We start from the raw sequence: 21,157 nt of genomic DNA, 5'->3' as shown, positions 1-21,157 counted from the left end.
CCACACCCACTCCCCGCTCCTTGTTCCCCTTTAAGGGGAGCTGGCGCGGTCACCGCGCTGCAAGGAGCTGGGCCGCGATTGGTTCGTCTGTGCCGCCGGTCGGCCGCACGGTTGGCTGAGGCGCTGGGCCCGGGCAGCATGCCCCCGCGGGATTGGCCAGCGGCCTCCAGGCCCCGCCCCGCCGCGGTCCGCGCAGCCAGGGGTCGCGTGGGGCAGGGCCGCGGGCCGTAGGGCGAGCGCGCTCCGGGAACATGGCGGCGGCGGGCCTCGCCCAGATCCCCGACGTGGACATCGACTCTGACGGCGTCTTCAAGTATGTGCTGATTCGAGTCTATGCGGCGCCACCCTCCGGGGACCCGGCCGGGGAGACCAAAGAGATCGTGCGCGGCTACAAGTGGGCCGAGTACCACGGTGAGGGCGGGGCGGCGGGCCGGGGGCGGGGCCTCGGGCGCTGTGGGCGGGGCCAGCGCGGCTGGAGCGGGTCGAGGGCGGGGCGGGGCGGGGGTAGGTAGACTCTGTGCCGGGTCTCCTCGCCGCCCGGCTTGCCAGGCAGGGAGGCATCCAGACTGTCCTGGAGACGAGGGGCTGCCGTGGCCCGACCCCCACTCCTAATCCAGGGCCTCTGCCCAGGCGCATCCTCTCCTCCCTTTTCTCCGGTCCAGAAGGTCTCCTCTCCTGGGGGCGGGGGCTGCGGGGGGAGGGCCTCAGACCCCCTCCGCCCTGGCTGGTGCTGAGCTCCCCTCCCATTCCAGCCGACATCTACGACAAGGTATCCGGCGAGATACAGAAGAAGGGCTATGACTGCGAGTGCCTGGGGGGCGGGCGCATTTCCCACCAGAGCCAGGACAGGAAGATCCACGTGTACGGCTACTCCATGGTGAGCCCGCAGCTGGGGACCCCAGTCCTGGCTGGGGAACACCCGGCCTTTCTCGCCGACATAACCCTGCCTCCAGGGACCGCAGCCTCCCAGTTTCCACGCGGCATGACCCAGGAAACATAGCGGGAGGGAGGGAGCCACTGCTTGCCCGCAGTGGGCTGTGTGCTGTTCCTGCCCGGAAGGCCTGGCCAGGCCCCTGTCCTCCAGCGCTTGGAGGCTGCCAGCGCTGCGTTGGAGCTCGGATGCCTGCCTCTCCCTTCACCGCTCTATCTGCAGGGTCACAGGGCACCCAGAGCCGGCTCGGCCTCTAGCTGGAGGGCTCTCCCTCCAGGTCGGCTCACTCTGGAGGCTACACTTCCCCAGGAGAGTGGCTTGAGTGGCTAGGGGGATGACAGCCTCCCCGCCTGGCTCTTGGTGTCCCTGCTGCCTGGGGGCCCCCGGAGCCAGGACCTGGTGTGTGAGAGCCACCTCCTTCCCTCAGGGTTATGGTCGCGCCCAGCACTCTGTCTCCACTGAGAAGATTAAAGCCAAGTATCCGGACTACGAAGTCACGTGGGCTGACGACGGCTACTGAGGCCCACTCGAGGCCCCCTCCGTCCAGCAGCCCACTCAGAACTCTGCCCTGAAGGCCCCTCCCAAGGGGCCGGACTGCACCCCCTGGCACTTTGCCGCCCTGGCCAGGTCTCGGGGCCTGGGGCTCCCTCTCGGGAGGATTAAAAGCATCGTCAGCTCTGCTGCTCCCTGAGGCTGTGTGCTTGGCGCCTCTGTTCTCGGCGCACCTCGCTGGACTTCCAGCTGGTGTGGGTGGGTGGCCAAGAGCTGGAGGCTGCCCCTCACGAAACCTGCCCCAGGGGCCCAGGGAGGGGCAGGGCACGCTCAGCCCTTTGGGGTCTGATAAGGGGGCCCTGGCCGCTGCCCCCGTTTATGGCCTGATTGCTTCTCCATGCACCTGCTGTCCCCACAGTCATCTGGGAAGAGGCCTGACAAGCTGTTACGCAAGGAGCTAGGGCCAAGTCCCTCCACCCTGCGGAGGCGGGCCTCTCCTGGTATGGGGAGGGCACCAGCAACCCCCACCTTGGCCGCTGCTGACTGAGGTCTCGAGTAGGGTGGTCTGTGGCCCCTCAACTCCAGAATCGGGGCCACTGCCTCAGACTCCTGCTTCAAGTAAACCGGGTGTCAGGCGTGGAGCCCCTCTCCCAGGACCCTTCTCCTGGCGCTGTGGGGAGCAGAGGCCTCCATCACGCTGCACCCGCCTCCTCTGGACTCCAGGGCCCTCACAGGAGCCTTTCCACAGAGGCGCCATCGTTACACTTTTAAAGATGAGGAAACAGGCTCAGGTTAGACAAGCTCCCAAGGCCGGATGGTGATAAACTGGGCAGCGCCTGGCACCAGGTCCTCCGCTGAGGTCAGTGCCACGAGGCCCAGAGCCCCTCGGCTCCTCTGGACCCTGTGCCTGGCCGCGCCCAGCCCACACCACACAGCTCGGACACTTGTTGACGAGAAAACAGTCATCGTTTTTAAGCGAGCAAGCGAAGAGGAGCCCACAGGCTGAGTTACGGGGAGGGACGACGTCCCTGGTTGCCAGGGTTGCCCCCTCCCCGTGCAGGGAACTCAAGCCAGGTGCACGGTTTGCACAAGCTGAGTTCCTGCCCGGCTGAGTTGAACTCTGCGGGACCAGGGGCCCCAGGAGGAGCAGCTGAGGCCTGTGCCACTCGGCGCTGTCTCCAGCGGGGCCTCCACCAGACGGCTGGGCCGCAGTGGGCACCACGGCTGAGGCCCGACCTTTGGCCAAAAGGGGGCCGGGCAGGTGGGAGCCCCCCAGGCTGGGGCCTCTCCTGGATGCACTTACAGCCAGGTGATCATCCTGTCAGCACAGGGCGGGGCCAGCGGTGCAGATACAGGGGCTGAGCCGGGCCCGCGGTCAGAGCAGAGTCCAGGCAGAGTCCCCACCAGGCTGGCCAGGGCACGCAGCACCCAGGCCTCTCTGCCTCGGGCCTGACCATGCTGCTGTGCGGCCACCTCCTGCCCGCGGTGGTCATGCTCCTGGGTGAGTCGCCGCGCCCGGCTCCTGAAGCAGGACCGTCCGGGGGCCCGGCCGCTGGGTCTGCAGGGAAGGAGGGACGTGGGCCCGGGACGGCCTGCAGTGGGGATGCTGAGTGAGCCCTCGGGGTCCTGGGGACAGCCTCGCTGGGGTAGGGATCCGAGTCCAGCCCACGCTGGGTGCAGGCTGGGGGGCCTGGGCCGCAGACCCTCCCGAGTTGCACTGGGCTCCGGTCCTCCCCAGGGAGGGACCTGCATCGGTGATGCTTGGCCCCTCGCACACCCAGGCACCCCATCCTGACAGCCTCTCCAAGGCCAGACATGCCCTCCTGGGCCCTGACAGGGACCCCCGGGGGCAGTTCTCCGTGGGTTCCTGGCCCCCTCCCTGCACAGCCTCTTGGCCCGGTGCCCAAATGTCCCAGGGTGCCTGGCTCTTAGGGGTCTCTGGGCTGAGGAACAGCGGGGCCTCCCTGCCCCTGGCCACCTGGCTGTCTCTGCTGGCAGCAGGGTCCCCCGGCTGGGCCTGGGTCCCCAACCACTGCAGGGCCCCCCGTGAGGCCGCGTGCAACTTCGTGTGCGACTGCAGGGGCTGCCCCGACGAGGCGCAGTGCGGTGAGCCGGGGCCGGGGGCAGCAGCGGGGCCGCCCTCGCCGCCGCCCCGCCTGACCCCCTGCCCCCCCAGGTTACCACGGGGTCTCGCCCAGCCCGGGCGCCCCCTTCACCTGCGACTTCGAGCGGGACTCCTGCGGCTGGCAGGACATCAGCACCGCGGGCTACCGCTGGCTCCGAGACCGCGCAGGGGCCTCACCGCAGGGGCCGCGGCTGCGCTCGGACCACACTCTGGGCACCGACCTTGGTGAGGCCTGGGCGGGGCTTCAGGCTGTCCCCAGCCCTCTGTGCCTCCCACCCCGTCTCCTGACCTCTCGGCTGACTAGGCTGGTACGTGGCAGTCGGCACACACCGCGGGAGGGAGACGGCCACCGCGGCCCTGCGCTCTCCTGTCCTGCACGAGGCCGCCCCCACCTGCGAGCTCAGGCTCTGGTACCACGTGGCCTCAGGAGGTGTGCACCCCACACCCTGCGACCCAGGCCAGGTGGCCTGAGACAAGGGGTACAGAGATGGGAAGGCGCCCCCAGGGTGGGCAGGGGTCCTGGGGTGGGCACAGCCACGGGCCTGGGGGAGGCCTGGGGCCTGAGCTGCCCCCGGACCCCTCACTGCAGATGTGGCCGAGCTGCGGCTGGAGCTGACCCACGGTGCAGAGACGCTGACCCTGTGGCGGAGCCCAGGGCCCTGGGGCCCAGACTGGCAGGAGCTGGTGGTGCCCACTGGCCGCATCCAGGGCGCCTTCAGGGTGAGATGGGCACTCTGGACGGTGGGGACGGCGGGGAGGGTCTGGGCCCTGACTTAGGGACCTCACTCTCTCCAGGTGACCTTCTCTGCCACACGAAATGCCACCCACAGGGGCACTGTGGCCTTGGACGACGTGGCCTTCTGGCGCTGCGGGCTGCCCAGTAAGGTCCCCTGGCCGTGGGCCCACCCCTGGAGCGGGGAGGGGGTCAGCAGGAGGCCCTGGTCAGTGGCCCCGCCCAGGGACTTGGGGCCGGTGATGGGTTAACCCTGCCCCCAGCCTCCCAGGCGCACTGCCCCCTGGGGCACCACCACTGCCGGAACGAGGCTTGTGTGGAGCACCCCCAGCTGTGTGACGGGGAGGACAACTGTGGGGACCGCTCGGACGAGGACGCGGCCCTCTGCAGTGAGTGGGACCGGGGGCTGGCCTTTGGCACCATCCCTTGGGGCCTGAGACAGCTGATGTCTGCCGGAGCTGGGGCCGTGAGCACAGGCCTGGGCGGCGGGGGGGCCAGGCAGGAGGCCCCGCTCAACAGCCGGAGCCCCCTTGCCCCCCAGGACACTATGTAGCCACCGATTTTGAGATGGGCCTCGGCCTGTGGAACCACTCAGAGGGCTGGACCCGGAACCGCAGTGCCGGCAGCCCCGGGCTCCCCGCCTGGCCACGCGGTGACCACACGTGGAACAGCGCGCAGGGTGAGGCCCCGGGGACCCCCGCCCCGCCCCTGGACCCCCGCCCCACCAGCCACCCCAGCCCACGCCTGCCATCTCCCCAGGCTCCTTCCTCGCGTCCGTGGCTGAGCCCAGCGCCCCAGCGGTCCTCTCCAGCCCCAAGTTCCAAGCCTCAGCCCCCCACAACTGCTCGGTGAGCGGGTGGGAGTCGCAGGGCTCGGCCCTGCCTGCCCGGCCCTGCCTGCCCTGGCCCTGCCTGCCCGGCCCTGCGGCTCTCCGCTGACTGTGCTCGGCCCCTCCCAGCTCGTCTTCTATCACTATCTGCACGGGTCAGAGGCCGGCTGCCTCCAGGTGTTTCTGCAGACGGCGAGCCCCGCGGCCCCCCAGACCCCCATCCTGCTGCGCAGGCGCCACGGGGAGCTGGGGGCAGCCTGGGTCCGAGACCGTGTTGACATCCAGAGCAGGCACCCCTTTCGGGTGAGGCTGGCGAGGGCAGCATCGTGCGGGGGAGGGCCGGGGCCCCTCAGGGAGCCCCATGTGGGCCCCTCCACCGTCTCAGGAGGAGGGCAGGCCAGAGGACGGGAGGGCTCCCTGCAGAGATGCCCTCTGAAGGGCTGGGTGTCCAGCAAGAGCCAAGGATGAGGTGTGGATTCTGGGGAGAGGATTCGGGGGCAGACCAGCCTGGGGATCACAGCGGGGTGCTGGGGCACCCCCCGACCCCGTCTGTCCCCAGATCCTCTTGGCTGGGCAGACAGGCCCAGGGGGCGTCGTGGGCCTGGACGACCTCATCCTGTCTGACCATTGCAAGCCAATCCCAGGTGAGCCTGCTGGGCCCTCCCACCCCGTCCCACCCCGTCCCACCCCGTCCCACCCCAGGAGAAGCACAGCCCCCGCCAGCCCACCTGACCGCCGCGCCGGCCCACAGAGCTGGCCAGTCCCCCTCCGGGGTGCTGGGCCCCAGGCCCCTGGCCCCAGCCGTCCAGCCTGCGGCCTCGGAGCTTCTGCGAGCCCGGACACTTCTTCTGTGGGGACCTGTGTGTGCCCCCGGAGCAGCTGTGTGACTTCCAGCAGCAGTGCCCTGGGGGCGAGGACGAGCAGGAATGTGGTGAGCGGGCCAGGGGCCTCCCCTCCCTTCCCCCGGCCTCTCCTCTGGGAGTGGCTGGCGAGGCCCAGGCCCACCCCTGCCCCCTGCCCTTGCAGGCACCACGGACTTCGAGTCACCCTCCGGCGGGGGCTGGGAAGACGCCAGCGTGGGGCGGCTGCAGTGGGCGCGCCTCCCGGCCCCGGACAGAGGGGGGCCCGGCCCAGATGCCCGCAGGGCTGCTGGTGAGGCTCCGCCCGGGGTGGCCTGAGGCCTGCCTTCCAGCTGCCCCCTCTCCCTAGGGAGGGCGCTGGGTCAGGGTCCCTGGGAGGAACCGGCTCTGAGGCCTGCTCTCCCCAGGGCACTTCCTGGCCGTGCAGAGGGCCTGGGGGCAGCTGGCCGAGGAGGCCCGGGTGCTCACACCCACCCTCGGCCCCTCGGGCCCCCGCTGCGAGCTCCGCCTGGTTTACTATCTTCAGAGTCACCCCCAAGGTACCGCCATCCCTTCGCACCCTCTGCCCCGTCCTGGGGTGGGGAGTCGGAGCCCCCGGGCGAGGGGCAGGGGCAGGACGGGCCGCCCACAGTGACCCCTCACCAGGCTTCCTGGAGCTGGTCGTGGTGGAGGGCAGCCGCCGCGAGCTGGTGTGGCAGGCCCTAGGCAGCACCGCTGGGGGCTGGAAGGTGGACAGGGTCCTTCTCGGGGCTCGCCGCCGGCCGTTCCGGGTAAGGAGAGCAGCCTGGGGAGGAGAGGGGCCCCCGTGGGGCCAGCCCTGGCTGACAGCCTCCTCCCTCGTGCCCCCTGAAGCTGGAGTTGGTCGGGCTGGTGGACGTGGACGGCCCCGGGCAGCAGGGCGCAGGGGTGGACGACGTGACCCTGATGGGCTGCAGCCCCGCAGCAGCCACTGAGGAAGACTCAGGTGCTTCTCCTGGGTGCTTGGCCCCCCACCCAGTCCTCCTCCAGGGGCCCCCACAAGCCCCCTCTCTAGGAGCCAGTCTCCCCCAGCCTCTCGGCACTCGGGAGGGGTGTCAGGGGTGCTGACCCGCCTCTGCCCGCCCCCAGAAGTCTCCTGTAACTTTGAGCGGGGAGCCTGCGGCTGGCACACCGGCCACCTCACAGACGCCCACTGGCAGCGGGTGGAGAGCCGTGGCCCAAGGTACGACCACACCACGGGCCAAGGTAAGGTGGGGTGCCGGGGGGCGGCTGCTAGACCTCGACTCCCAGGGGCAGAGGGGAGGGCAGGGCTGAGCCCTGCAGCCTGGGGCCCCGCAGCCCAGCCCCTTGTGCCCCCGCAGGCCACTTCGTGCTCCTGGACCCTACGGATCCCCCGGCCTGGGGCCCCGCTGCCCACCTGCTCACCCAGCCTCGGGTGCCCTCAGCCCCTCAGGAGTGCCTCTCCTTCTGGTTCCACCTCTTCGGGCCCCAAATCGGTGAGGCCTGTAGCTGGGCAGGGCCTCAGTGAAGCCTCACAGGGGCCCCGAGCCCTGCCTCTTGCTCCCTCGGGGGTCCCGGGATGGATGAGAGGCAGAGATTAAGGCCTCGTCCCCTCTCAACCCCCTCCCTCTAGGGACCCTGCGCCTGGTGATGAGGCGAGAAGGGGAGGCAGAAGCGCACTTGTGGTCTCGGTCTGGCACCCATGGCAACCGCTGGCACGAAGCCTGGGCCACCCTCCACCACCAGCCGGATGCGGGCGCCAAGTACCAGGTGAGGCCCAGGGCGCGGGCGCGGTGGGCGAGGCAAGGCCAGCCACTGACCCCTCTCTGCCCCCCAGCTGCTGTTTGAGGGCCTCCGGGACGGGTACCACGGCAGCATGGCGCTGGACGATGTGACCCTGCGACCCGGGCCCTGCTGGGCCCCCAGGCGCTGCTCCTTCGAGGACTCGGCCTGTGGCTTCTCCGTGGGGGGCCGGGGCCTCTGGACACGCCTGGCCAATGCCTCGTGGGGGCCCCACGCTGACCACACCACGGAGACAGCTCAGGGTGCCTGCTGGGGTGGGCAGTGGGCAGACAGGTGGGGCAGGGAGAGCGGGGTGGCGGCCAGCGGGCTGACCCTGCCACCCCCCAGGGCACTACATGGTCGTGGACACGAGCCCGCAGGCCCTGCCCCGTGGCCACGCAGCCTTGCTGACCTCGGAGGAGCAGCGGCCTCTGGTGCAGCCTACCTGCCTGAGCTTCTGGTACCACCTGAGCCTCCGCAACCCAGGTGAGGGGCTGCTGGGAGCCGGGGCCGTGGGGTCCCCTCAGGAGGCCCTTGGGAGCCCCCCCACCGCAGGGCCTGAGCTGGCAGCCCCCGCCGCGCTGATGGGGCTGGCTGCTCGACGGCAGGCACTCTGAGGGTCCATGTGGAGGAGGCCGGCAGGCAGCAAGTACTCAGCGTCAGCTCCCGTGGAGGGGCCACCTGGCGCCTGGGTAGCGTGGACCTGCAGGCCAGGCAGGCCTGGAGGGTAAGCGGAGCGGGGGCCCTCCTTACCCCAAGGGCTGTCCAGGGCACAGCAGGCACAACCTCCACCCGGTGCCCCCCAGGTGGTGTTCGAGGCGGTGGCCGCTGGCGTGGAGCACTCCTACATGGCTCTGGACGACCTGCTCCTCCAGGACGGGCCCTGCCCCCTCCCAGGTGGGCGTCCGTGGCCTGGCTCCTGGTGGTCCCGGCTCCCTGCCACCCTACAACGCCCGGCCTGACCACCACGCCCCACGGCAGTGGTGCCCCAGGGGTGGAGGGCGCGGGTCAGCACCCTCACAGCCAGCCCCTTGCAGCTTCCTGTGACTTCGAGGCTGGTCTGTGTGGCTGGAACCACGTGCCCCGGCCCGGCCTGGGTGGGTACAGCTGGGACTGGAGCAGCGGAGCCTCGCCCTCCCGCTACCTGCAGCCCCCCGTGGACCACACGTTGGGCACAGAGGCAGGTGGGTCCGAGGCGGGAAGGGGCCCCAGAGCCATGCACGCCTCACCCCAGCCTGGCCCACCCGGCACCCAGCGGGGTCGGAGGCCGCAGGTCAGGGCGCCAGCTCCATCGGGTCTGTCAGGCACCCCCGCTTCTCGTTTCCAGGCCACTTTGCCCTCTTCGAGACCAGCGTGCTGGGCCCGGGGAGCCGAGCGGCCGGGCTCATCAGCCAGCCTCTGCCGCCCACCGCGGCCTCTTGCCTGCGGTTCTGGTACCACGTGGGCTTCCCGGAGCACTTCTGTGAGTGGGCCAGAGCCCCGGGGCGGGGCGGGGGGCACGGGGGCCGCCCCACTCTGCCTGACCATCCTGACACCCTGCTCCCAGACCAGGGCGAGCTGAGGGTCGTCCTGAGCAGTGCGCAGGGGCAGCTGGCCGTGTGGGGCGCGGGTGGGCGCCGCCGGCACCAGTGGCTGGAGGGCCAGGTGGACGTGGCCAGCGCCGCAGAGTTCCAGGTGAGGTGGGCGCGCTGACCCGGGAGGCTTCAGGCGGCTCTGGCCCCCTCCCTGGCCCACACAGCCTCCTCTCCCTCCCGTCAGATTGTGTTTGAAGCCACGCTGGGTGGCCAACCGGCCTTGGGGCCCATCGCCCTGGACGACATTGAGTATCTCGCTGGGCAGCGGTGCCAGCTGCCCACACCCAGCCAGGGTAAGCCCTGCCCAGCGGGCCGGCTCTGCTCCAGGGCAGGGCCTCTGCCAGCCCCAGGGGCGGGGGTGGGGGGGTCACGCCCTTGCCTGAGGGACCAGGAGAGCCACAGGCCGGCTGCCCTCGCTGCAGGGCCCCAGCCTGGGGCTGGGCTGTCCTGGGTCCCTGGGCCCCTGGGCGCAGGGTGCCCCCGCCTCTGCCCATGGTGCTCCAGCTCCCAGTCAGGCCAGAGACCGTGGGCCCCCTCCTGCTGAGGCACGCGCCTGTGGCTGACTTCACAATAAAGGGGGCGTCCAGCCTGGGGCCGTGACCCCTGGATCTGCAGCCCCCTGCCCGCCAGGGCCCAGCCTCAGCCCGTGACCGGTGACTTCAGAGGGGACCTGGAAACCCCAGGCCGTGGGGACAGCCATGCTGGGCACCCTCCTCGGGCCTGGGTGGGGATGAGATGGGACTGGGATCCCGGGTCATGTGCCCTGCGGCCCACAGGGGGCGGGGCGGCGGCCGCAGCGGTGCCGGCCGCGGTCGGTGGCACCCTCCTCCTGCTGCTGCTGCTGCTGCTGCTGCTGGGCGTCGCAGGCCGGCGCTGGCTGCAGAAGGCGGGCTGCCCCTCCCGGGGCGAGGTGGACGCTGTGGCCCCCGGCTTCGAGAACATTCTCTTCAGTGCGGTAGGAGCCCTGGGTGGGGGTGGAGGGCGGGAGCCGGGGGCTGCCGTGTGCTGAGCCTGATGGTGCACGGGGCTCCAGCGGTCACTAAGCTCCTCCCCTTCCCCCTAGGACCGCGTCACCCTGCCAGCATCAGTCACCAACGACCAGTAGACAACCCAGAGAAGCTCCTCACACGAGCGCACCTGCCACCGGGACCCTGGCCCAGGGACCAACACCCCCCCCCAATACATTGAGACCATGCATCCATCACCCTCACAGGGGCTGTACCCACAGACCCAAGTGCGGTCCTTACCCCAGCAGTAAGTGCGCCAGCCCTGCTGGCCGGGGTCTGCCCGTCAGCAGGAAGGGCAGTTCCCCAGACCCGATCCAACCTACCCGAGAGGACATGCTTGGGGGCCCCTCCCGTGAGCCTCAGTGGCTCAGGAGACAGCCATGGGCTCGAGGCACCTGGAGGCAGGTGCAGTGGGGCCCCAAGAAGCCACTGCCCCAGCCCAGGCCAGAGGGACCCCCCGCAGGGCCCCACCTCACTGGGCGATTCCGTATCTGAAGAAAGATGGAAACCCTCACAGGTTCAGGCAACAGACAGTAGCAGACACTCGTCAGGGTCCACAGTGGCACGGAGCTGGACTGGCGGGGGAGTGCTCTAATCTGTCCAGAGTCCCAAAGGAAGGCCCCCAGGCCCGCCCTGCCAGGGTCAAGGTCCCCAAGCGCACCCTTCCCCGGTCAAAATCCCTACCCACAAGCCACCCTCACGTAATAAAATGGAGCAGTCTTTCTAACCCAGGGACAGTCCCCGGTTCTGATCTTACACACAGGAGATTCAGACACCACCCACCCAAGTCTACGGAGGACCCCAGGCTTGGCTGTCCCAGAGGGCGTGACAGCCACCCCTGCACAGCCAGGTGCCCCCTCCAGCCCAGGCAGCACCACCTTGCCACCCGAGCGCACTGGGGTCCACAGACAAGGGCGTGACTGGGGAGTTGGCACCGGGGGCACCAAGGTCTGATGCCCAGAGGCTGACCGATGCCCACTAACCGTCCCAGCAGAGGTGACGAGAAACAGCTTGCAGAGGGACCATCCCAGCCCCTCAGGTTCCCTCGCGGCGCCTCATGAAGATAGCGCTTTGCCGCACTGGGGGCCGGAGGGAGGGGGCAATGCGGGCACGACAGCGGAGAGTTGGGGGCAAGGACCCACCACCAGCAGGGAGGGCACAAACTTTATTAGCTTCTCTACGAGCCAGGCTGGACACACAGCTCCTCTCCCAGACGTGACCGCCCACCCCCGCCAGCTCCCGGGAGCCATCCCCGCAGCAGGCTGGGCCCCGGGGGAGAGGGAGGCAGCGTTCGCACCCCACTGAGGGCGGGGGGCAGGGAGGAAAAAATCAGAAGCAAACACTTTGCAAGGTTTTGTTTGTTAGTTAGACAGCAGGTACGAGGAGAGGGGTTCCCGGGTGGGGGTCCCGCCCGTGTTCCGCTCAGCCGCATGGAGAGAGCCGTGCTGGCGCCGGTGGTCAAGGGGACCAGCCGGACGAGATCAGCCGGAACGCACTGACTTCGAGGCTTTATGTTCATTTCGCCCTTGGCCCCTTCTCGATCGGCTTCCCAATGTCCTTCCCCCGGAGCTTCAGGCCTGAAAGAGCCATGGGCGGCCACTAACCACTGGAGCTCCCACTCTGGACTCCAAGGCACAGGGCAGTTCCTCAGCCTCCGAACCCACCCCCTCGGAGAGGGCAGCGCCCCCAGTCCCCGGGGCACTGGCTCCCTTCCTCTGCAGGGAGCAGGGAGCGCCATCCCGGCCCTGGGTTCTCACCCACCCCAGGACTAGCTCTCACGTCTGATTCTAAAGAGCATGTGCCTGCCCCTCCTCGAGGGGAGAGGACAGCCCCTCCCAGGACTAGGCTTCCGCTCCGAGCCACGCTGCTGTCGATGCCGGGTGGCCCCGGCATTCCTCGGGGCCCTCCTGCACCTTCCTCACCAACTACAGCCAGGAGGGGCGGACACCCTGCGCCTGGCCAGGCAGCAGAGGTCAGCAGGACACTTACCAATGGCTCTCTCGATCTTGCCCAGAACCTGGTTGTTGGGAATGGCCCGGCCACTCTCGTAGTCCGCAATGACTTGCGGCTTCTCGTTGATTTTCTAGGGAGAACGTGTGTTTGCCCGTCAGCTCCAGGCGTGGTGGGAGACGGACACAGCCAGGGGAGGGCCTTGGGCTCTGCGTGGCCGCATGCGGGCCCAGGGCCGGAGCAGACGCAGCTCGGCAAGTCACAGCTGACTCGTACGGCCCCTCAGAGGTCTCAGGGCTCCCAGGGCCGGAGTGAACTGAAGCCCCAAGCCACTGGGCGAGCAGGGCCCGCACCCCGCCTGCCTGGCCATGGCCTGGAGGAGGGCCCGCGCGCTCACCGTGGCCAGGTCCCTCTGCGTCAGCCCCTGGCCCTGCCGGCCCTGCTGGATCGCCTTGCCGACCTCCAGGGGCACCCGGTCGTGGTGCAGCTCCTCGGTCTCCCGGTCCAGCTTCGCCGTGTTCTTGGTGACCGAGTGCTGCTTGTTCTGGCCAGCGGCCCCTGGACCGTGCAAGGCAAGAGCAAAGGAGAGGGTCGGCAACAATCCCACAGGTGAGCCGGTTTGGAATGGAACCCGGCCCCACAGGCGCCCTGAGCCTGGAAGACAGGCTCAGCCAGGCCACCCAAAGTGGGGACACCCCACAGACCCAGGAGCACTGAGCCCAGGCCTCCCTCCCAGCGACAGGAAATGGGTGGGAGGAACCCCCCCCCACTCATGCCAACCACCACTGCTCCGAGAGGACCCTCACACCCCCCAGCTCTGCAGCCACCCTAACGCCCAGGGAACCCGGACACTCCCCGGTCCCTCAAGTGGACATATGAGTACCTACATTTCTTAGAAGTCTCCACATCTTCTCCTCGTCTCTGAGCTGCTAAGATGGCCTAGAAAATTAGAAAGTGTTTTTTGGTCAAAATTAGTTTTCCGGTACCTGGCCAACCCCAGTTTAGGCTGCTGCTGCTGCTGCTAAGTTGCTTCAGTCGTGTCCGACTCTGTGCGACCCCACAGACGGCAGCCCACCAGGCTCTCCCGTCCCTGGGATTCTCCAGGCAAGAACACTGGGGTGGGTTGCCATTTCCCTCTCCAATGCATGAAAGTGAAAGTGAAGTCGCTCAGTCATGTCTGACTCTTAGCGACCCCATGGACTGCAGCCCACCAGGCTCCTCCGTCCATGGGATTTTCCAGGCAAGAGTACGGGAGTGGGGTGCCACTGCCTTCTCCGCAGTTTAGGCTACTGTCAGCCAACTGATAACGCCTCATGCTTGCGAGCCCTGGCAGTCAGGCTCTGAACTCACGCCCTGAAGCGCCCTGCTACATGCCTAGTACCTGATGTTTTTTCAAGGACCGACAAGCAAATGCTGGGTTTAAGCCAAAGCTTGCCATACAAATCCCTCTCTGTCCAACTGTCCAGGCAACTCGCAATAAACTTCTGGTCAAGAAAACAGAGCTCATGACTTCACTGTTGAAAAAGACGGGCAAGTGGGTCCTCTTAGAAACCCACACTTGAAATACACTTCTCTACGACACTCTCCTGCAAGAGCCAGAAGGAAGGTCAAATGAGGGCCTGGTTTGGCCTTCCTCAGCCAAACTGGCTCCTAATAAAGTACAGCACATCGCACAAAGTCTGGAGCCCTCGCCCCAAGCGCTGGCAAAGACAGCGCTACCCCTTTTTCCACAGGGCAGAACACGAATGTAACATATTTCTTAAAGTCTCTGACACCTTAGAGACCCGGCTGTGGGGCATTCTAAGTGTGACATGTTCACAAATGTTTTCTAGAGCTGTTCACATGATTCCTAGCTTGTGGCTATTAAGGTTCCTTTGGGAAAAAAAAAAAAAAAAAAGAGAGTGAACTTGGTTTTGACCAACTGAAAGGTCCTGGGCAGGTCAATGAAGACTAGTCAGCAAGGCCAAAGCCAGCCGTGGCCCAGACCTGGCACCGTGTCTAAGGCCAGCCCAAGGCTGCTCAGAGTAGAACCGAGCGGGGCTGGAGACTGACCTGCCCTTCCCCCCTTCCCTTACAGCGACTCACAGGGGAACCCGATGGATTCCCGGAGAACCGTCTGCCCCAAGTGCCCCTCAGGGCATGCCGGCTACTCTGGCAAGATGGGGACCCCAGGGCCACCAGCATGCTGAGTCCTAGGCCACTCAGCCCGGGGCCAGGGACTCCCTTCAGCCGGCAGTGTGCTTCAGTGGGCTCCGCGGGCGGCCTCGGACTGGCCGCGCACCGGGCAGCCGGCGGACGGGGGAAGAACACGCCGGGGCGGTGGTGCCCGCCAACCCTGCCCGCGGCCGATCGCTTCCCAGGGCCCGCCACTGACCGTCCTCGCTGACAGCCTCGGCCCGCTCCCCTCCTCCGCCCGGGTCCCGCAGTCGCTGTCCCGCGGGCCTGTGTCACTGCCCGAAACCGCCAAGACGCCCCCGGGCCCCTCTCCGCGCCCACCCGGTGCCCGGGCCGGGCCGGGCCCACTGCCCGCCCCCGGCCGCCCTTGGGTCCCGAGGCCCGCGCCGCGCCCGCACCTGCTTGGACTTGGCCTGGGCGGCCGTGGGGCCCTTTTTGCGCAGCACCGTCACCGTGTCCCAGTCGCTCTCAGCCATGGCGGGGCGGGCAGGGAAGGCGGTCCGTCCGGCGGCTCCGCAGCAGCGGCTCGAGACCCGGCGACGCGACGTCCCCTCGTCGCTGGGCCGCTTCCGGCGCCCGCTGCGGGCCCGCCCCTCCTCCCATTGGCCGGCGACTCGGGGGGCGGGAACTTCCCTCGGCTCGGAGCCAATCCGCGCCCGGCTCGTCTAAGCAAGCCCCCGCTGTGCGCGACGTGGGGCGGGAGACGGCGCGGCCCGGACGCGTGGCCGCTGGGGGGCGCTGCAGGGGCCGGGGGAGCCGCTGGGGGCGCGGAGGGGTGCAGCGGCCGGGGCGCCCGGGACCCCGGCTCGGGGAGGCGGTGCAGGGTGGCCCTGCTCCCGGTGGGGGCCGCGCCGAGAGGAGGGGCACTGGGCGGGGAAGGGGAGAGGCGATTGGGGCTTCTGTGGGAGAAGCGGGGCGGGGGCGGCGGGGGCGGGAAGGAAGCAGACGGGAGCCAGCTCCTGGCCTCTCGCGCCCGGTTGGCGGGGGACGCGGCCTGGCCCCTCGCGGGCAGGGTGCGCGCGCGAGCTTGACGCAGGGGAAAGGTGGCCTCGTCGATCTCTCTCTGTCGTTGATGTTAGTTTCTCTTTCCTGCCTTTTTTGGTCACCTTGCACGCCAACTGAAGTTCTGTTTCTCTGGAGTTATTATCAAGCGATACAAAGATGGTGGGGGCCAGGGTGGATGCAGGTTAGGTGGGGCCTGAAGCAAATATATTTTGTGGGAGGATGCAAGGAAATATGTAAAATTATAAAAACAAAATTAGTTACACAATACGTTTTTGTGTAACGTATATTTTGGATAATGTGTACATGATTTTACAGTATAATATGAATGTATACGTAATGTAATGAATGCTATTTTACGATAACGAATACATTTATTTTATGGTAATCTTGGATCATGAGAAATAAGTCAAAAATTGACAAATGCCACGAGCATCACAAAATTCAGAAAAATAACTTTGTATGAGTTACTGAATGCATCTTTAATTCTTTTGCTTGCATGTTTGGCTGTATTCTCATTGAATGCCACATCATGACTTTGCAGAATTGTTTTCTGGAAAGAACAGTTCAGACATTTCTTTAACCTGTTGGGTTAAAGTTAATGTTGACCTTGGTTTGGGCAGCACTCCTGGCTTTGCATAGACGAGCTCTGTTTGAAGCATTCCTGTAGGTTTATGCGCCACAACAGAGGAATTCTAATGCGCGTGTAGACTCCACTGTGGCAGGCCACAGGCAGATGGAGAGCATGGGAGGAACCCACTTTCATGGGGAAAAGGGGCAGTCGGGGGGCACCGGGGGTGCAGTGCAGGCTTCCCATTGGCGGGACTGCTGCAACCTCTGACAGACTGGGCTGTGCGTGGGGTGGGGGGCCGACGGAAGTCTCCTTCCTCCCGCCCGATGGGGAGCAGAGGCGCCTCCCCAGTGGGACATGTAGACAGAGACCTCTTCCTGTTTAGAGTAACTGACGCGCCTGGTGGGGTGAGCGCTTCCCCAGCCCGAATCCACCTTCAGGTGTGGTTTCTGTGATTAATTCCGCGTTTCCCCCTCTCATGAAGATCTTTTGTCAAAGTATCAGTGATGGAGAGTTGGGATCTCAGGACTTCCCCCACCATCCTGTGCCTAAGACTCCGAGTTACCAGTACAAAGTGCCCAGGTTGGGTCCCTGACGAGGGAAGTAGATCCCACATGCCTCAACTAAGACCCAGTAAGCCGGAGAAATTGAAAAAAGATGAGAGGACCTCCCTGGCGGCCCAGTGGCTAAGACTCCATTCTTCTAAGGCAGGGAGCTCGGGTTCAAACCCCGGTCGGGCAGCTGGATCCCACGTGCCACAGCGAGGCGTTCTCATGCTGCAGCTAACACCCGGTGTAGCCAAATAAAGGGATATTCAACAGTAAAAAGAAGAGGGTCTCTGTACAGTGGTGTTTTCTCCCTCAGTGCAAAGGGCCTTCCCTGGACGGCACGTCCCCCCCATATTGGTGGTGGTTTAGTCGCTCAGTCGTGTCTGACTTTCACGACCCCATGGACTGTCCCCTGCCAGGCTCCTCTGTCCATGGGACTTTCCAGGCAAGAATTCTGGAGTGGGTGGCCATTCCTTCTCCAGGGGAATTTCCCGACCCAGGGGTTGAACCCGGGTCTCCTGCATTACAGGCGGGCTCTTTACCAGCTGAGTCACCTAGGAAGCCCCACATCACTTCCCGTCTTGGAGGGAAAGTAATAAAATGAGACAGACAGCGTCCGAGTAAGGAAGGCATAGTAGGGAGAGATCTCAGCGTTCCTTTCACAAGTCCATGCTTAGTCAAGGCCATGAGCACTAGGAATTATCTCCAAGTGCTGAGCTGGCAGCTTCTTGAAAGTGAAAGTCACTCGGTTGTGTCTGACTCTTGGCGACCCCGTGGACTGTCCATGGGATTCTCCAGGCCAGAATACTGGAGTGGGTGGCCTTTCCCTTCTCCACGGGATCTTCCCAACCCAGGGATCAAACCCGGGTCTCCCGCATTGCAGGCAGATTCTTTACCAGCTGAGACACATGGGAAGCCCAAGAATGCTGGAGTGGGTTTCCTATCCCTTCTCCAGGGGATCTTCCCAACCCAGGGGTTGAACCCAGGTCTCCCGCATTGCAGGCGGATTCTTTACCAAGTGAGCTATCAGGGAAGCCACCATCTTCTTAGAAGTGTCATTTTTTTAATAAAGTTTCAGCAAACAATAGGTGCAGAACTTAAGTATATTGAGCAGAATTGAAAACCACATAATAGGGGCATCCGTGGTGACACAGTGGATAAGAGTCTGCCTCCCAGTGCAGAGGACACGGGTTCAATCCCAGGTCTAGGAAGATTCCACGTGCCGCAGAGCAGCTCCTGAGCCCTCGGGCCTGTGCTCAGCAGCCAGACGAGCCACCGCAGTGAGAAGCCCGGGCACCCCAACCGAGAGCAGCCCTGCTCACGGCAGCTAGAGAAACCCCGCACTCAGTAACAGAGACCCAGCACCGCCACCCAGAGAGAAATTGTTTTTTAAAGAAGCATACAATAAACCCAATTTGCAAGACGGTTCCAAATCAGGGGCCCAGAACTGCAGGTATCCAGCCGAACAAACAAACAAGACAGCTGGTTATCAGGTGACGGTGCTGTCGCCAACGAGCTTGCTGTTCAACTTTCTGTCCCTGGGTCTCTACTTCCCCAGAGGCTTTTAACCACTGGAGACAGAGGAGTTTGCTATAGCAGACACCTGCTTGCTCAGCACGTAGTGATCACAGGTTCGCTGGCGCTCACTCCCATCCATGGGTGGAAGGGTCTTCCTACAGAGGCAAAGCCGGAAACTCAACGCCTCCTGCAAAATTCTCACGTAAGGCTGTTACAGAGGTTCCGTGGGACCGATCCACGTGGCTTCTCTTCAGTCACGCAGGGCGAACAGGACGGCGAATGCAGCTGGCACACTGTCCTGTCTTCTCCGACCATCCAGACAGGAGCCTGCCCGAGCATAGCCGTTCCCCAAGCTTCCACATGTGAAGGTGCACACGGGGGGCGTATGTACACAAAGCTCCCACACGAGGGGTGGAATCTGTGAATTCCTTCACTGGCTCAGAGGCACTGACGTTACAAAGCCAAGTGTCAAACAGGTTGTCGCTGTCCACGTTAGTAATTATGTCATCAGCAGAAGAGAGTCTATGTGGGAAAGCCGAGGAGTTGCAGTTCAGGGGTTAGAAGTGTGACCGACCATAGGCAAATGCAGGGAACAACAAGGAGGGGAACTTGCTTTTATAGGGAAAGGGGGGGTTGGCAGGGGTTCCAATGGAGGCTTCACGTTGGCTGGGCCCCTTTTTTACTGGCTGGGCTGTGGGGGTGGTTGAGGGTGCCTAGGGCAGTTCCTCCTGCCTGATGGTGAGGAGAGGCACCTTCCTGTCCAAGGCGTAGGTGGAGGCCTCTTCCCCTTCGGGGTAATTGGCATCCATGACGGGCACAAGGGCTTCTCCAGCCCAGTCCCCGCTCCAGCTCTGGCTGGCAGCGGCGGTGGTGGCTTAGTTGCTAAGTCATGTCCGACTCTTGTGACCCCATGGACTGTAGCCTGGCAGGCTCCTCTGTCCATGGGATTCTCCAGGCAAAAATACTAGAGAAGTGAAAGAAAATTACCGTAAGTCTGTTAAGGTGCATAAAGGCCATTTGTTGGTCACCTCTGAGTGAGAATAGATGGACAGATGTGGCTGGATTGTCTATTGAACGTGACAGTCAACAATTGAACAAGACGAGAAAGGTTGCTTGACAAAAACGTCAAATTTGCAGATACTAAGACTCGCAGACAGAAGCTGGTCTATGATGTTATTTATTACTGTGAAAAACGGACGTGTTGGAATATGCACTCCCCTCTTTTTTGAGAAAACATGTTAATATAAAGAAAGTTTTGATCCATCACTTCCCCCTTTTCTGTGCTGTTATTGAGTGCACGTACTTTTCACTTTTTACATGGCCGTGTACAGCAAGCTCAGCAAGACAGCGTTCCCACCACCAGCTCTTCTTTCCAGGCCACTGACATCACTGAATACTCTCGGTCCGCCGGAGAGGGGAGCTGAAAGATCCACTGGGCATCCCCAGGGAGGACTGCAAAGGCCAGGTGTGTGGGAGGAGAGGGTGGGCTGTGGTCTCCGGGGGGCGAGTGGCTGGACCAGGAGTGGACGAGGCCACTAGCTTCTCCAGAGCACTGGCGGCCACCTCTTTCAGTTGCAGAACCTAGCCCCAATTAGACTGAGCCAGGTACAGGGCCTCTGCAGGTGGTCAGGGGAGGGGAGGGGGCCAGCAGGAGAGGGTGGGGCTGCCAGGGATGGGCCTGGGGTCTGTGGAAGCTAGGAGGGGTGGTGGACAGCTGGCAGAACCAGGGTCACAGGTCCCAGCCAGGCTGTAGACTGCTGGGTCCTGGACAGGAGGGAGCCCCGTGGAGGAGGGTGGCCGTGGTAGGGTGGGAAATGTCTGCTGTGGAGGGGTCCTGGGAGATCCCCGAGGGCCAACCCCAGCCTCTCCGACACGGAGCTGGTGGGTCTGAGCGTGAGCAGAGCCATCTTAGGGTTTCCGGGTTCGAACTGAGGCAGTGGAGCAAGATCCCCACAGGTAGCAAGCAAGTGCGGGTCCTAGGCGGGAGGTCCCGCCGGCGTCAAGGGGCCACGGCCGCAGTTCCGGATGAGGCCGGCAGAGAGCGCGCGCGGACCGACCGCTGCTCCCCAATGAGTACGAAGGGGTCTCTGCCCTCCAAGGACCCACGTCAGCGGGAGGACAGGAGCACACGAGACGAGGCCCACCAGGCGTGCGGGAGAGGCCCACTTAACACAGGGCAAGCGGGAGAGAGACCTTCTCTATCTTGAGACCCTAGAGGGCGCAGGCTGTGTCCAGCACCTGGGGGGGAAGGTAGCTCTTCCCGGCCACCTGTGGGCTGGTGCAAAGGCCCTGGGGCCAGATTGGCGTGGTGACGGGAGGCCGTGGATGGTCAGGGCAGCCCCAGCACCTGCGATTCTGCACCTGAGGTTGTCTCCCAGGTCTGTGGTTCTGCATGTGGGGTGGGGTCCATTTTCTAAGAATCTGGGCAGAGCTTGTCTCTAATTGGGGAAATTGGGGGTGATCTTTGCCTTCTTGGCAACTTTATGTGTTTTCCAGAGCTTCCAAAATGATATTCTGTTGTTTAAAACCAAATGTTTTTGAATAGGTGGTACCATGAAGCGCTTTAAAAACAGTAGGTGTTCAGAGAAATTGGCCCCTCCCCGCCTCCCACCACGTCAATTACTTCCTCCTGCCTCTTTCCCAAGTCTGCAGAGAATACAAAATACAAACGGACATGGAGACCCTTCTCTCCCACCCTGGCTCACGGAGGACGCTGCACACACTGTCACCTCCTTGCTCTCTGCACCTCGTCCGCACCTGGGCGTGGGTGGGAGTGACTGGCAGCTGTGAAGTCAGCTGCCGGACCTCACCACCCCCTTCTTTCTCCTTTTTTGGAGGAGGGACAGCGTGGGCAGTGTGCTTCCAGGCAGGGGAGCGGGGGAGCCCCTTGTGGCTGGCGCTGGGGCAGGGGAATTCTGGGCGGGACTGGAGGCTGGCCTTTCTGGAACCCCCTCCATCAGGTGACTACACAGTGAGAGTGAAACTGGCCCCTTTCAGAAGCTGCAGCCCCAGGGTGACCTTCAGGGCCGAGCTCTCAGGACAGGGAGTGGGTTGTGTCAGGAGGCTGGCTCTACCAGCTCC

General features: G+C 64.8%; 3 protein-coding genes across 5 annotated transcripts; 2 read left to right on the top strand and 1 right to left on the bottom strand.

The window, feature by feature from the left end:
- Positions 1-170: 170 nt before the first annotated feature.
- On the top strand, positions 171-1,622 carry PHPT1 (phosphohistidine phosphatase 1). Its single transcript, XM_018044502.1, has 3 exons — positions 171-411; positions 753-877; positions 1,359-1,622. Exons 1-3 carry the CDS (start codon positions 252-254, stop codon positions 1,449-1,451), a joined length of 378 nt encoding a protein of 125 aa, XP_017899991.1. The 5' UTR covers positions 171-251; the 3' UTR covers positions 1,452-1,622.
- A 1,222-nt stretch (positions 1,623-2,844) lies between these two features.
- MAMDC4 (MAM domain containing 4) lies at positions 2,845-11,043 on the top strand. 3 transcript variants are annotated; one of them, XM_018044497.1, is made up of 28 exons: positions 2,980-3,529; positions 3,600-3,773; positions 3,853-3,978; positions 4,138-4,268; positions 4,344-4,428; positions 4,545-4,670; positions 4,823-4,960; positions 5,041-5,129; positions 5,240-5,413; positions 5,670-5,754; positions 5,862-6,041; positions 6,137-6,262; positions 6,378-6,509; positions 6,616-6,740; positions 6,823-6,934; positions 7,078-7,194; positions 7,311-7,445; positions 7,583-7,719; positions 7,787-7,994; positions 8,080-8,217; positions 8,340-8,458; positions 8,538-8,628; positions 8,769-8,915; positions 9,059-9,193; positions 9,278-9,405; positions 9,490-9,598; positions 10,082-10,260; positions 10,369-11,043. In XM_018044497.1, the coding sequence occupies exons 1-28, from the start codon at positions 3,181-3,183 to the stop codon at positions 10,408-10,410; spliced, it is 3,837 nt and encodes a 1,278-aa protein (XP_017899986.1). In that variant the 5' UTR covers positions 2,980-3,180; the 3' UTR covers positions 10,411-11,043. The 3 variants fall into 3 exon arrangements, with proteins under 3 accessions (XP_017899987.1, XP_017899986.1, XP_017899985.1); XM_018044498.1 differs by lacking the exons at positions 2,980-3,529; positions 10,369-11,043 and adding an exon at positions 2,845-2,924 and having other exon boundaries at positions 9,490-10,189; XM_018044496.1 differs by lacking the exon at positions 10,369-11,043 and having other exon boundaries at positions 9,490-10,189.
- Positions 11,044-11,462: 419 nt separating this feature from the next.
- Positions 11,463-15,014, bottom strand: EDF1 (endothelial differentiation related factor 1). Its single transcript, XM_018044501.1, has 5 exons — positions 14,836-15,014; positions 13,150-13,201; positions 12,660-12,820; positions 12,302-12,395; positions 11,463-11,889 (listed from the first exon to the last, which is right to left on the bottom strand). Exons 1-5 carry the CDS (start codon positions 14,911-14,913, stop codon positions 11,828-11,830), a joined length of 447 nt encoding a protein of 148 aa, XP_017899990.1. The 5' UTR covers positions 14,914-15,014; the 3' UTR covers positions 11,463-11,827.
- Positions 15,015-21,157: the final 6,143 nt, after the last annotated feature.

Source organism: Capra hircus, unplaced genomic scaffold (genome assembly GCF_001704415.2).
Source record: "Capra hircus breed San Clemente unplaced genomic scaffold, ASM170441v1, whole genome shotgun sequence".
NCBI classification, from domain to species: Eukaryota; Metazoa; Chordata; class Mammalia; order Artiodactyla; family Bovidae; genus Capra; species Capra hircus.
This window is presented reverse-complemented; position numbering and strand designations above follow the sequence as displayed.

What these genes read in the sequence shown, in the direction of transcription:
- PHPT1 (XM_018044502.1), top strand. Translation starts at nt 252, where the DNA reads ATGGCGGCGGCGGGCCTCGCCCAGATCCCCGACGTGGACATCGACTCT. An exon ending in CAAGTGGGCCGAGTACCACG is followed by an intron (nt 412 to 752) that starts GTGAGGGCGGGG and finishes CTCCCATTCCAG; the next exon opens with CCGACATCTACGACAAGGTA. An exon ending in ACGTGTACGGCTACTCCATG is followed by an intron (nt 878 to 1,358) that starts GTGAGCCCGCAG and finishes TCCTTCCCTCAG; the next exon opens with GGTTATGGTCGCGCCCAGCA.
- MAMDC4 (XM_018044496.1), top strand. Translation starts at nt 3,181, where the DNA reads ATGCTTGGCCCCTCGCACACCCAGGCACCCCATCCTGACAGCCTCTCC. An exon ending in GCATCCAGGGCGCCTTCAGG is followed by an intron (nt 4,269 to 4,343) that starts GTGAGATGGGCA and finishes CACTCTCTCCAG; the next exon opens with GTGACCTTCTCTGCCACACG. An exon ending in AGATGCCCGCAGGGCTGCTG is followed by an intron (nt 6,263 to 6,377) that starts GTGAGGCTCCGC and finishes TGCTCTCCCCAG; the next exon opens with GGCACTTCCTGGCCGTGCAG.
- EDF1 (XM_018044501.1), bottom strand. Translation starts at nt 14,913, where the DNA reads ATGGCTGAGAGCGACTGGGACACGGTGACGGTGCTGCGCAAAAAGGGC. An exon ending in TGTGGAGACTTCTAAGAAAT is followed by an intron (nt 12,821 to 13,149) that starts GTAGGTACTCAT and finishes TGCACGGTCCAG; the next exon opens with GGGCCGCTGGCCAGAACAAG. An exon ending in CGCAGAGGGACCTGGCCACG is followed by an intron (nt 12,396 to 12,659) that starts GTGAGCGCGCGG and finishes CGTTCTCCCTAG; the next exon opens with AAAATCAACGAGAAGCCGCA.